General features: G+C 37.1%; 1 protein-coding gene across 1 annotated transcript in view; it reads right to left on the reverse strand.

The window, feature by feature from the left end:
* Positions 1-15,731, reverse strand: part of DCC (DCC netrin 1 receptor) — a 995,337-nt gene that overhangs the window by 144,056 nt on the left and 835,550 nt on the right. The window contains 1 exon segment of the mRNA XM_072606654.1: positions 12,429-12,623. Within this exon segment, the coding sequence (XP_072462755.1) occupies positions 12,429-12,623 (195 nt within the window).

A 15,731-nucleotide genomic window follows, 5' to 3' on the forward strand; every position in this document is an offset into this window, starting at 1 on the left:
ACAGCATAGGGCCAATCAGTGGTCTGCTCCTGTCATTTCTACCTTCATGGCAACTCTCTTATATGCCCCATTATTTCCTATGACACTACAACCATCCTGGTGCAGGCCCCCTTTACATCATACCTGAATAATTTCCATAGTCCAACTGTTGCCTCAAGTCTTTCCCCATTCCAACCCATCCTTCAAGCACCTGCCAAAGTTATCATTTTTAAGGTCAGGTCTGACCATATCACTTCTTGCCTCCCTTTCAATGAAATTTGATGGCTCTCTTCATAATCTGGCTTCTTCCTACCTTTCCAATCTTCTTACTTTCCTCTAGACACTCTGTAACTTGGTAACACTGGCCTTGTTCCTGTTTCTTGCATATAACACTCATTTCCCTACTCCAAAAGTTCTCACTAGCTGTCTCTCATGCCTGGGTCTTTATTTTTCCTTGTTTCTGCCTCCTAGCTTCACTGGCTTCCTTCAAATCTCAACTAAAGTCCTGCCTTCTGCAAGAAAGCTTTTTTGGTCATCCTTAATCTGAGGGTCTTCCTCTAAAACATTTTATTCCTATATGTATATATGTGTTTGTGTGTGTGTGTGTGTGTGTGTATACTACATAGATAAAATGTGTGTGTATACTGCATAGATAAAATAGCTATAAGTGCCTATAGGAATTTATTACTATCTCGCTTTTACATAGTTGTTCATATTGTTTCTCCCATTAGGTAGTAGCTCCTTGAGGAAAGGGATGAGCTTTTTTGGCCTTTCTTTCTATTCTTAACATGTAGCATACTATGTGGCACATTGTAGGTACTTAATAAATTTTAGCTGACTGATTGCAATGGTAATTTGAATACAAAAATCTTTCCCTTTCATTAATAGGCCCATGTGACCTGCTTAAATCACATGGAAGCATAAGTCACATGTGGTGGGAGGAGCTTGCTGAATGGGTAAAATAGGTAGGATGGAGCAGAGCTGGAAGGAAGTTGGTCAAGCTAGTCAGAGCTGGGAAAGACACAGGCAGGAAGGCACATCTAGGCTCATGAGTGTTTGTTTGCTTGTGGCAAGGCCCCAGTGTATGTGTGGTGGGAGGCTTGAGGATGGCTTTGTCCCCTGAAGTCCTAATGTATATTGTCTTCATGGCTATTATGATGGATTTGACTTTCTAGTTTGGGGATTTGGCTTTCTGGTGTCTGAATAAATGTTTTTCTTCTCCCTTCTATATGGAGAGTCTATTATACTTTACAATTGAGAACTATGCTGGCATATTCATAGTCACTACCAGTGCTGAGAATATTGCCTTGGTGATACATTTAGCATTTCAAACAAGATTGTGGGTGTAAAATCTCTATTTGGAGGCAGAAAATATTTAGAGGAAGAAATGAATATCCCAGGATGGAAAGATTTACCATATGCTGCCCTAGCGAGGGAATGGATTAAAAGCACTGGATTTTGTGAAAACAGGGAAGTGAGTTTGTAGGAGGGAAAGCCTTGAGATTTGGATAGGTGTTTACAAAGAATACCAATAAGACCAGGGAAAGAGCTGGCAGGGGTATGTAAGAGAGGCTGGATTTTATTAACAAGTATTATGTGTGAAAGCAGAGATGAGCTGCTGAAGGAAAAAAAAATTCAGATGGAAAAAGAGTTAGCTAGTTTGTATGGGAATTCTCAGTGGTCAAACTCTCCTTTAAAAGAGCAGGTTGGGGGATTTCAGGTAGAACAAAAGGCTGTTCTTTTAGCTAAAAAGCAGAAGGCTGACAAAAGAAGTGTGCATACAACCTTAGTACAGACCCAGTCTAGTTACCATGATGAGCATGCCAGGACAATACATGGGCAGAAAATGTAACAAGTCAGAGCTGGAAAATGAAACAATGTTGCAGGGGGAGACTTCTAAACTCACACCCTTACTAAGGTGAAAACAGAGAACCAAGCAGGGAACACAGTGTTTAGTTAGGGAAATAACAAGATTTTACTCAGCAGGAAGTCACAGATATTTTGAGTTGGTTCACCCAAAGGATGGGAGAATCATTAATATCTTGCATGGTGAGAATCAGTGATAAAGGAACTGGAAGAGTATCGATAGATGGCATGGATTGCTTGAAATTTATAGGTATCAGTCAGAATCCTTTCATACAGCAAGCCTTTAGAGATTACAATATGTAAGGGGGTAACAACACAACTAATCTGTTAGCTTTGGCTGCAGAAGGCTGTAGTAAGTGCTGTCCTATTGTGACTACCATAATAATCAGAAAAACGATGCATACTATGATACCCCCTTAGCAGTTTCCCATAAGAATATAATAGTGAAGACGGCTCCTCCTGCTTACAAACACTTAGTTTTGACTCTAATAATTGGAGAAATAAGGACCCCTTTTTCAGAGATGCTGGACAAAATTTCACAGTTAAGTGACTTAGGGGACTGGGGAAAAGATAAATTTCCTTGAGAGAGAAGAGTAAATAGCCAGTGAATTCAAAGTCATAATAGATTGATAAGAAAATAATTGTTTACTGCTCTACTGAGGGCAGGGGTAGATTTTGGAAGCATAATGGTATTACAACTAATGTACTATACAGAATATACCAAGAAAAGGGGCTTGATACTAGACAGAATAGAGAAGTAAAAACTGCCCCTACATATGCTCCTGAAGCATTGCATCGAAGTTCATTACTCCTTCAGAGAGAATAGGAAATTGGCTGAGCTCTAGCTCAGATTAAAGAAATACACAGACAGGGTTACAGATCCCAAATCAATTTGACTATATATTGGAAAAATGGATCAAATATTGCAACTAGAGCATTAATAGATATTGGGGCAGAGGCCTCTCTTATATGTGGAAACCCTGAAAAGTTTAAACATGGGACTCTTGTCACCATCACAGGACTGGGAGCGGCAGAAATATCAGCAGACAAGTCAAAGTAGTGATGAAAATTGGACAATTACCTAAGAAAGAATATGCCGTGGCAATTGTACCCATTCCTGAATACATCATTGGAATAGATATATTGAGAGGTATGAATCTAAATTTATCTGAAGGGAGATTACAATTTGCAGTAAGGAAGATAGGATTTAATATAGTTTTAGTGGATAAAATAACAATGGACCCAATCACTTTACCTGAACATTCTAAAGTAATTACTTTAAAGCAGTGTTGTGTGCCAGGTGGGCAAGATGAAATTATCAATACTACAAAGGAATATGTTGAGGAGGAGTGTTAGTCCCTTGATGAAATAATCCTCTCTGCAAATATGAAAGTCAGATGAGACATGGAGAATGACAATGGATTATAGATAATTGAATAAGGTGACTCCTCCTCCCTTCTATGCTGCTGTTCCAGATACCATTACCTTAATGGAAAGGATCCAGAAAAATGATGCAACTTGGTATGCAGTTATTGATTTAGCCAATGCTTTCTTTACTATTCCAATAGATTCTAAATAACGGGACCAATTTGCTTTCACTTGGCAGAGCTGTCAATGTACTTTTATATGCTTGCCACAAGGACATCTGCATAATCCCACTATTTGTCATAGGATTGTGGCTGAACATTTAGATGAATTAGAGCTACCTGGTGTACCTTACCCACTATATAGATGATATTATGATACAAGGAAAAAAATGTAAGAGAAGTGCAGAAGAGTTCCATACTTTTAATTGAGCATATGAAAAACAAAGGGTGGGAGATTAACTCTGCAAAGATTCGAGGGCCAGTTCAAACCATAAGATTTTGAGGGTATGCAATGGAATAAGGGGCTGCAGGAGATTCTCCTACAAGCCTGACAAAAGATTCAGGATTTTCCTATACCCACCAATAAGAAAGAGGCCCAAAAGTTTATAAGATTATTTGGATACTGGAGACATCACATACCACATGTAGGACAAATTTTGAAACCCTTATATAAAATTACTATGAGAAAATATAAATTTGATTGGGGACTTGAGCAGAGCAAAGCTTTTGAAGAAGCAAAGGCCACTATGCAATTGGCCCTAGATTTATGGCCTGTGAAAAGTGGCCTAGTGGAATTATAAGTGACCGTACTGGATGAATATGCAAACTGCAGTTTATGGCAAAAACAACAAAGCTAAAATGTACCCTTAGGGTTTTGGTCTAGGAAACTCCCTTCATCTGAAATTCAATAGGCCAGTTTTGAAAAGCAGTAGTTAGCTGCATATTGGGCTTTGGTAGAGACTAAACAACTGACTTTGGGTCATGAGATAATATTAAGATGTGGAAACCTGTTTATGACCTGGGTAATGAGTACCCCAGCTTCTCACAGAATTGGACATGCTCAAGAGGCTAGCCTAATTAAATGGAAAATTGTATATTCAAAATAGATCTAAAGAAGGAAAAGTAGAGTTTCTGCTTTATATGAATCTTTAGCAAACATAGATACTGAGGGAAATGATACATACCGTGAACCAAAGCAACAGTTGTTACTGTCATTGGTAAAATGAAATGAGGGATATGATGGATTAACTGATGGGACAGTGTTCATGATTTACTGATGGGCAACAAAATATTTGGACCACAAAAGACATTGGAAAAAGATAGCTTATAACCCATGAACTAGGCAGACTTTGGAAAGTACTAGGATAGGTAGAAGTAGTCAGTATGCTGAATTTATGACAGTACATCAAGCTATCGTCAAGCTATCAAAACAGAACAAGGGGGTTAGTGTCATATATTCACTGATTCATGGGTGAGCTATATGAATGCCCATGTAGAAAAATCAAAACTGGGAAATTCATGACAAAGAAGTCTGGGGCAAAAAATTATGGGAAGATACATGGGACATATCTTTGGTTAGATGCTCATGTGGCCCTCACCATGCCAAAACATGAGTAAAATGCACATGCTGACCAACTAGCAAAGATTGCTACTCAACATATTGTCCCTACTCTGACACCAACTGATGATCTGGTACTAGTAAAATGGGTCCATCAAATGACCAGCCTTTTAAGGGTCCAGGTCACACACCAGGGGGCATAAGACTGAAGTATTAGTATCTTTCATTCATTGTTAAAACATATAGCAGAAGGACATTACATATATATATCAGTTGGAAAAGGAACAAACTGTTTCTTGGGTAGTAACTGCAGAGATAGCAAAGAAAGGGAAATGATCTGTTGATACATAAAGAGGGATGGGTAAGAGGTGGGTAGCCCAGGTATTGCAGTGATCTCCACAAAATAATAAAAGAGCTAGAGGAAGGTCTTTGGTACATGGGTGTACCTGTTATAGAGGATTTATGTAAAGATTCAAATAGAAATCTATAAGGATGAGATAGAGCAGAGAGAAAACCCACACAGAGAACTCCCAGAGATGCTCAGGTGTCAATGAAGAGCTAGGGATAAGACTTTAAACCAGCACCCCAATACAGCATTAGAGGTCACTTTGCTGCAATAAAAGCTGAGCTGCTTGAGGTAGAAGGAAAATAGGGAACAATGTCTTAGACTTCGCAGTGCCCAAATTGTCAAGAATGTTAAAGAAACGTTTAATGGGGGTACCCTCAAGAGACTCTCATCTGCACATACTCATTTTAATGGAAATATTTGTAGGTGGTAAAAGAAAATCTGCTTCATGTTCTTCATTTTCATTATTCTCTTTTGCCTTTAGTCTTCAACTTAGTGCATTCATTATCCACAGACTTAACTAAAAGGGGTTTTTTTCTACAAAGTGACTAGAATTAATGTGCATTTTAATGAAAATTCCATATTCACTATAACCTTATGGGTCTATCTGTAGTTATTAATGGCTGTCTTGATGTAACTTTGAATTTTTTCATTTGAAGTACCAGACTCTGGTGATTTTCGTTCCAAAGGAGAACTAAACAAATTCTGAAGTTTAAGTTTTACTGGAGTTAAGAAAAAAAAATTATTATTTGTGCCGAGGATTTGGTTCTTCTACTGTCACATATGAGGACTACTTGACTGTACTCACAGGTAACCTAAGATAGTGAATTTATAGGATCATAGGATCATAGGATTTTAGAAGCCATAGTCTTTCCTTTGTCCTGTGACATTTTTGTGAGTGAAAGGAACTCTTAATTGAGAAACTCCGTTTGTCAATGTGTATCAGCACATGTTCTCCAGCTGTAAGCTTAAAAAGTTGCCCAGGACCCTAAGCATTTAAATGATTTGCCCAGTATGTGTCAGAAGGTGAGGTCTGAGTTGGAGAATAAAACATCTTTAGTTGTGATAACAGGGTAGCTAACCTGCCTCCCTGGGGGATGTCCCATGAGTGAAAAGCGCAATAGATTTCCCAATTCCAAGATCCATGCAAAAGCTGCTTATACCTTTAGGAGGAGATGGAGAGGAGGTAAAATGAGGAAGCAAAGCCTAAACGAGTGACTCTAGTGGTTTTTGCCAATCTAGTCAAAGAATACCACTTCATTTAGGCTTTTTTGCCCTTCATGTGATGAATTCCAAAGGAAGGGGGCAAGGGCATTAGAAGCTGAGATCCAACTTAAGCTAGCTTCCTTTACAAGGTAAAGGGCATCTGAGTGAGGAGATTTAGGATGTGGTTCAGCTCAATCTAATCAAGAGTAAATATCTTAAGAGTAGAAATGTAATGACATTATTGAAATTCTGACATTATTAGGATCATCAAGGAGTGGTATTCTGTATTACACTGGGTATTTTTTGTGATTATATTAATACTTTTCTGTCAGCTCAGTACTCTGGCTACATTTCTCCCTTTCTCCATTGACATTCAATTCAAATTACATACTATCTTATACTCAAAAATACTTTATCCCCTTGTTCATTGCCACTCATCCCTTTTAAAACCCTGGCCCTGGGATTATTCCTACCATCCATCTTGTCTACTCCTACTCATGTAAACAAATCTAGAAAAAGTTACAAAGTTGACTGTGTCTATTAGAAATTTATGTCATTCAGCTTCAGATAGGCCCTCACTATTCCATGGCAATCCTTTTACTTCTCCTTGACTGATTTCCCATTCCACTCCCACATAAACTGCTCTAAGACACCTCTTCTCTGCTTATACCTCCCAAAGCTCCTCCTCTCCACATTATCACCTCCCCTATTATCTCTTCCTTTCCTCTCATCTCTGATAAGATTGTTCTTCTCTTTTCCAACATAAATCATCTATGTATATGCCCTTGATTTCACCTACTTTTTAGTTCTATAGCAGACTATATTCATCAAAGGAATCATCTCTGCCTATTTATTCTTCATTCCCTCCCTGCCTAATTGTTCCTTACCAACTTCACTGAAACAAATCTGTTTTCCCACAAACAAACAAACAAACAAACAAAACACCCTCACAGTTGGCCTTTCAGTCCCCTCAAGATATAGTTATTTATTTCTCCTTCCTTTCAGAACCAAAACCTTAGGGGGAAAATAACAAACAAACAAACAAATACTTCTATATCCACTTCCTTTCATTCTACTTTTTATCTCTTCTGACCTCATCATTCAACAGAAAGCTCTTTCCAAAATTACCAGTGGTTTCTTAATTGTCATATCTGTTGGTCATTTAAGAAAATCTATTTCTTGATCTCTCTGTCACACTCAACAATGTTGACCACCTTCTCCTTCTGAAAACTTTTGCCTCCCTTGTTTTCTCTTATATTATTATCTCTTGGTTTTTCTCTTACCCATTTAGTTGCCTCTTCTCAGTTTCTTTTGCTGGCTTCTCTCAGAGTTTCCTAAACTTATTTGGTCTACCACCCCTTTAAAAAATATCAGTGTCCCCTTGGAAATCTATTTTCTTTAACCCTTTAACAGTTTTTTTTTTTTTGTAATTTACATCATTCCAACACACATATGTGTGTGTGTGTGTGTGTGTGTGTGTGTATGAAATGACACATCTTAAATTTAATAATTTCTTGCAAATTTGTGGGCTTTTTTCCTGCATTGAAATTTTGATAACACAATATTGCATCATGTAACCATATAGTATTGTTTTGTAAACAAGTCATTACATGCACATATTCCTACCAATGTATTCTGGACTTCCTGATAATGCACAACAAGTTCACCTGCCAACACTTGCTTGTTAAGACTTGTCAGCGGACTTGACCACTGATGGGTTACACTTTGTATTTTGTGTGTCTATTTGGAAAATAATGTAATAACTACAATATGTTAGTTTTAGCTATGTTACACAATAGATGAAATATGTATGAACGTTTTTCAAAATTTTCTTATCTTTCTTTATTCTTTCACTGCCCCCTTATTTTTATTCAGCACCCCCCAATTACCCTGGAGGCTACTACTGCCCCCTTTAGATCATTCCAGCACCCCTCCCCAGTGGGTAGTGTCATCCACTTTGGGAACCTGTGATTCTGTATCATATCTGCTAACTGTGGATATTATCAGAAGACTGCTTTGTGCTCTCTTCTCTCTTCATAATCTCTCAGTAAACTCGTTAGGTATTTACTTATAATCTTTATCCAAATGACTCCCAAATCTATATATCCAGACCTAATCCCCCAAGTTCCAGTTGCATGTCACCAAATGCCAACTAAATGTTTTAAACTGGATGCCCTGAAGATATCTCAAAGTTCACATGTCCAGAATGGAACTCATTATCTTTCCCTCAGACATCATCTTCAACCCAGATTCTTATTTTGCCATGTAATAATGCATCTTTAAATATTTTAAAGCTACTATTTCCTTTGACTTTATAAGAGATGATAATCTTGTCTGCTGAATGTTATTACAGAACAGATCAAGCTGAGTTTCAGGAGAAATAAGGACTATCTTCAAGGAGGCTAAATATAGAGGAGAAGGACTTGGCATGTACCTGTATGAAAGCACAGTTAGCAATGAAATAGTGGCCTGTTTGTAGCATTTTCAATAGATCCCTTTGAACTTCCTGGTTTCAGGATTTGCAGATGAGTCTCTCAAAGAAAACAATGAATGTTGCTTTCTCATAAAATAGAGAGGATTTGCTAAAGCAGCTTTGTGAGCTAAATTTGCTTAAATCAGAGAACAACTGAATGAGTTTCTTTGAGGGTGATTTAAACCATTACGGCTTCACATTTCTTCTGATGGATGAATTTTTCTGCCAACAGAATATTTGTTATTATAAGAGGCACACAAGTGACTTACATGTCCCTTGTTAATTATCATTTAGGACAGAAAGCATCAACATTTTTGCATAATTCAGAATGTGCTCAAGAATTCAGAAACCTCCTCCCCCTGTACCTTATGGGTTAGAGACAGATTTGTAAAAATTCTCAGACTATTATTGAACATGACATATTTAGAGGATGGACATTAAACATTCATATCAGAGAATCGGATTTATTCCTCATGGACTATTACAAGTTATAACAAATTCCTAGATTTATCTTTGTGGTATATTCTGATATTCTCATCTCTAGGAATCATTTCCCAGATGAATTGTAATACCTTTGGATAAACATATTTGGATATGATATCCAGTTCATTAAATAATCTTTTGGGGTTAGTTATGTATCTCTGCTTGTGAATCTTGCAATGTCTCATTACCCTGCCTGCTTATTATATTTGGTTGCCTTGATTCATTTTAAGCTTTCCCTGAGATCTTTTAGTTGGCACAAATTGCAAGCATGAAATTAAGCTGGCACCCTTCTAGGTGATGGAGATGAAATATTCACAAAGTACTCTCTAGTCACATTTCATGATAGCATAATGAATAACCAGGATTCTCCAAATAATTCATTTGGAGTGAAAACTGACTTGGTCACATAAGCCCTAAAAACCTGACTAGAACATAATAAGCTCAAAACAAATGCATATACATTTTCTTTTCCTTCTTCCTCTCAAATTCTCCCTTCTCCCCTCAACTTCTCCATTCTCCCCAACTTGCCCCCTAAAAAAACCAAGCAAACAAACAAAACCTTTCACTACTTTATTAAGAACTGTCATATAGGATCCTAAGTTCAAGTTGAACATTTGGTTGTGTGCTTACTGTATGTAGATATCTAAAGCCAGGTTCTTGTTGTATTTACATGTACATATCTCAGAACTATAGATTTCCCTGGTCCATTTCCCTAAATGCATGGGGGCAACTAAGTCAGGTACCATACAAATGACCTGAAGCTTCCTTTTCAGGAAGTCAAATAATTGGGTGATGATTTCACCCAATTATCGCCATCATTCATTTTTTTCCATTGCTTGATAGTTTTACAAAATACTACATCATAACTGATCTGTCAGGAAGATGGCCTGTTATTCCATTACAAAAGAGAAAGCTAAAAATGTTCAGAGAAATTAAATGCCAAGTGTCTTGGGTTTCACAACTAGTGTTCTGATACCATGAGATTATATTCGTTGGGTGACTGACTATATTTTTAAATTTTCATCCAGATCATAGTATTAGGTATGACCCCTTTCTTACGTGGATATTTTTTTTTAATTTACTGAAAGGATCAGAACAAAAGATATTTTGTAAGAAATACAGATGATGAGAGCTTGAGAAACACAGTCTCTGTTGAAGATCTTGAGAGATGGAAGGGCGACAGTTCCTCAGATAAAAGTAATGAAAAGATCTGGATAAAAGTAGAGCACAGAAAAAACGTACTAATGACAGAGATGAGCACAATATATTGCTTATCAGCAACTATTTTATTGTTTTCAGAACATCAGAATTTATTATTGGGAAAATCTGATATCAAAGAAAATTTTGGGGACTATATGACTATTATATGATAACTATTTCTGTTATATCAAACAGAAATGTGTATTTTGGGTTTCTCGGCCTGTGTTAGAAGTGGGTCACTTTACATGAAGATTCTTTGATTTGAGGCATTAGAGGTCAGATTAGAGGCTACACAGAAAGCAGATCAGGAGTCAGTGACCAAAGAAGCTAAATGCAGGAGAGGGACTAGAAAAGTTGAGAGGCTCTTTCAAGAAGGCAAGACAGCAAAAGCTATTGGAGCTAAGAAACTGATGCAAGCTGACCTCCACTTTTGATGTGGGAAGTGGATGTAATTTGGAGGAAAGCTCTACTTTTTCAAAAAACTGATAGGAGGAAAGATGATTCTTCTGCAGTGCCTGAGAAGCTGACCAGGGGAAAGGCTGCCTTGCTCTCTAACACCATCCATAGCTTGACACAAGGGAAATCTCTCAAAAGTTTGTCTCCATTTCCTTTTACTTTCCTCTGTGGCTCAAAGACTTTGGGAAGCAAGACATAAAGATCTGTTTTTTAAAAATGTTTGTTTAAGAATGAACAGCATCACTTAGGACGTTGTGCGATTATGGGAAGCATACCAGTGGGGACTCAGGAATTGCTACTGTGTATGATGTGTATTTCTTCCACACTAGGGCTGCCCTTTATTACCTTTGTTGTAGCCACTGACAGTACTACTTTGTGAACATCCCCCTGACTCTCTAGACTTGCCAGTGTGAGTTGAGGTTAGGGTGAGTGAGTCAGGCCAGTGAGAGAAAAAGGAGTTTTCTGGTGCCACCTCAGGCACCTTACCCTCTACACATACCAAATAATGGACCTAATTCATAAGACTAGTAGTCTCTTTCTCTCTCTGTCTCATTTTATCTATGAGGAAATGGAGGCCAAGAAAATTTAAGTGACCTGCCCAAGGTCATGGAAGCATGAAGTGGCATATGTAGGAATAAAATCTAAGTCTTGTGACTTGTTCATCCCTCTTTCCATGTCACCATGCATGGTCATTTGAAACTCAACTAACCCTTCTTTAGAACATTTTTCATCATTATGAAAATATATTTCAACATCAGTTAATGAAATTCCAAATTTTTTTGGATATCTATAACTAGATTAAAATTCCTGAATTATTGGTGCCTACAGAATCTAGTGCAGTTTATTTCAGGAACAAGGGCTGATATTAATACCTTATCTTGATATGATGCCTGACTTGGGCTTTTTTCTTTTTTTTTTCTTTTTTTTTAAGGCCATAGATAGTTATGCTTCTTCTAGGGGCTATTTTTATTCTCTGAAGCATGCAGCACTTTTCTCTGGAAATTATACAGTAAGAAAATGTTCTATGTTGCCCCAGTTGCCTAAAATAAACACATTACTTCCATATGAAATTTTCTTCCTTGCCATTTTCAAAGCTTTCTTTTACCTACATGGACAATAGCTCTTGAAAGAATACACTTAAAGTTGGTTCCATTACAACATTCACATAACTCATTGCTTCTCATCTTTATCCATTTTACGGCTGATGGATTTCATGTTTTGAATGCAGCCAATACTCATGAAATCAATACAAAAATTCCAAAAAGACTCTAAATGGGGAAAGTGAAGTTGTGTGTCTGTCTCACTGGAGACTGCAGGAAACTTGACAATACAATAAATCTTTCTTTCACATTATGATTTGGGCATGAAAGGTGAATGTCCACCACAGTTCTGCTCCTACCATAAGTATTGTGGAGAGAAGTCTCTATAGCTCTTTCCAAAACTACTTTGGAAAAATCTCACAGAAGCAGATTGGCAAGAGGAATAGTTTCAAACCTTTTAATGTTCTGAAAACAATGGGGTCCGAGAGAGGCCCCACTCCTTTGGAATTCCGGGCTTGAATCCTAAAGTAGTACACAGTGTCAAGGTTAAGATCCATAATTTGATGAGTTAGTCGATCACCACTGATTGATTCCATAATCCAGTCATCAATTGGTGTATTTTTGTCCAAAGTATAAAAGAGGATGTAAGCTGCAAAAAATAAAAAATAAAAAAAATATTGAGGCTGTTAATAAATGGAATTGCATGTTGCCATTTTGGTTCAAAGCACATTTGTTTCCTTGTTATCATTTCCAATGTTGATGGTACATTAGAAAACATAGTACAGTATTTTACTTATAAGAAATGATTTTCACCCCCTTCCACACATATCATGGAAATTGAATAAATAATGCTGCAACAATGCTCAATATTTCTATGGAGAATCATTAGAAACAAAAAATGAATAAATTTCAAAATAAACTATATCTTACTCATAAATTCTGGTTGTCAAGTTTGCTGGTAAGTACCATGAAGAAGAAACTAGGCAAATATATAGATGAAAATTTTTTTGTACTTTGTAGAAGGACAATAAAATTTATTTTCCTAGAAAAATTCTTCTTTAATGCCTCATTAAGTCACGGAGTTAATCAAGTTTCTCTCTCTAGCACAGTGAAGTACAGAGAGGTTCTTTAGAAGATAATCACCAAGTGATGAACTATTTGTGTAACAAAAGAAAATACAAAATGGGCCTTAAGGTTTTATGTGGCACCTTTCTGTTCTTGGAGTAATGATGAAAGAATTCTGGAAAAGAGGGAAAAGAATGCTAACAGTTTTATCTATTAATTTTCACTCTTCTCTTCTCCTCACTCTCTCTCTCTCTCTCTCCCTTTCTGTGGTTCTCAACTTTAATTTTTTGAAGACTGTAGAGTTCCATAACTTGAAGGCAGAGATGATGAAATCCAGGAAAATAGCCGGGTTGGAAATGATGATAATAGGATATGTTGGGTTTTTTTAACCTTTCTTTGTATTCTCAATGCTTAGCACAGTACCTGACACATAGTACATACTTAATAAATGAATGTTTGTTGACTGACTTACTGACTGATATTAAAACTCAGTGAAGTAAGCAGGAAGATATTGTTATGACCATTTGACAATTGAGGAAACTGAATCACCACATGGGTTGGAATGACCAAGGTCACGTGTAATTTTAATAACACATGTGGGACAAGAACTCAAATACCTTAATTCCAAGTCCAGATCTCTTTATACTATGCTCTCTCCACAAACAATTGATGATTTTTTTCTACATATAGAAGTAAAGTAAGTATTTCAGAGAATAATTTTCATAACTTGATAGTATTTTTCCTGAAGTCCTAGGCTTGCAAAATTTAGAAGAGAAGGAACCTGGTAACTTATTTACCACAAATCCTTCTTTTTATAAATAAGAATATTGAGTACATATTATTTTTGTCAATATTTTTGTACTCATAGTAGTCTACTATGTCACTAATGATGACTATGTCTTACAAAAAATGAATAACAAAGACTCTGGGATCATACTGAAATTAGTTGAAAATTCAAGAAATGTCTGTTTAAATCAAGAGATCACAGAATCTCTTATCAAGGAGGTACCTGAATTGTTGCACAAACACCTAAGTCTTTGCTCCGTTCTCCTTCCCCCCCAAAACACACTATGAAGTACTGTGAAATTAATGTTCCGAAATACAATGGATTTTTTTCTATTTACAGATTAAAGAAATTCCCTCATTGCCATTTAAGGCTATCCACAATTGGATCCTGACCTAGCTGTCTAACTACGTCTACCACTACTTCTTAAGAGAAATGATCCATTGTAATTAGCTGACCTTGCCCCTCCCTTCTATACCCTCTCCCCCCCAAAAAAGTTGGCAATTGCCCAATTGTTCATTTGTCCCATGGTAAATGTGTTCTAAAGATAATTAGAAAAGAAGAAGGGGTTACAAAAGTGATTTCTAGCAATGAGGCATAATTGGAATAAGTGTATGACCTTCCAGGATTACTATCTTAAAGGGAAAACATTTGCATTGTATAGATAAACTCTGGATTATTCATTGAATAGTAAATCCAGATTATTCTGAGTCATAGCTCTTAGGGCCTCATCTACAAATACAATCACACTATATTTTTTTCTTTTGCTCTCTTTCTCCCTTTCTCCTTCTTTTCCCTTTTCTCTTTCCTCTTTCAACCATTCAGCTAGATTCCAAAGTGTCAGGTTGGGAGATAGCCTGCAACTCCTAGTTGCCCTGAGAGTTCAGTCATTGGAATCACTTTTGTATAAATATGGAATATATGCTACACACATTATCATTTGTTCCACCCCCTCTTTCACCTCCACCCACACTGATTTTCACGGAGCACCAGCAGTGTCACACTCCAGAATGCAGATGTGTAGGAAGATGATATCTAACATACATATGCAGTTCTGATGGGAATAAAAATACTCAAATGGTGTTCAGTGTTTGAGTGAGCCTTTCTTTTTTAGATTGTAAATGTGGAATGTTTCTTTCTTTCTTTCTCTAAAGTCAATTTATCACATTAGAAAGTTGCTAGATTGACAGGGCTAGAATGTGAAGCTAATATTTGGCAAAAAGAATACAGTTGGAAGCATTGCTTACACCCTCCTGACACAGTTCCAATGACAGCGTCAATTCCAGTACTTCTATTAAATGGTAGGCTCTGGCTAGCCATTTGTCTGGGCTTATGCCATTAAGAAGCAGCCAGGTAGTAAGTACAGTGAATAGTAGAATCTGGAATTCCAGGTGGAACAGTGAATCTGGAGTCATGAAGAACTTAATTCAAATCTGGACTTAGAAACTTACTAGTTGTAAGATACTGGGCAAGTCACTCAGTCATTGTCTGCCAATTGTTCCTCAACTGTACAAAGGGAAAGAGAGCAGCACCCACCTTCTGTTGTATCAAATGAGATAAGATTTGTAAAGCACTTAGTACAGTGCCTGGAATGGAGTAGCTGCTTAATACATGCTTATCCTCCACTTCCACCCCCTTATCTATTTTTGCTCCCATTTCAGACTAAAGATATATGCAAAATGCTATGAAAGATTATATTTCTTGGATTTTCACTCACCCTTTTGTTTCTTAAAAGCCCTTTATATCTAAATCCAAGGGAAGAGAGAATATCTAGGACAGGGGTGGGGAAACCTGTGGCCCGTAGGCCACATATGTCTCTCTAGGTCCTCAAGTGTGGCTCTTTGAGTCCAAAATTCACAGAACAATTTTCATAATTTGATAACATTTATCCTGAAGTCTCTCCTTTTC

Source organism: Notamacropus eugenii, chromosome 4, assembly GCF_028372415.1.
Source record: "Notamacropus eugenii isolate mMacEug1 chromosome 4, mMacEug1.pri_v2, whole genome shotgun sequence".
NCBI classification, from domain to species: Eukaryota; Metazoa; Chordata; class Mammalia; order Diprotodontia; family Macropodidae; genus Notamacropus; species Notamacropus eugenii.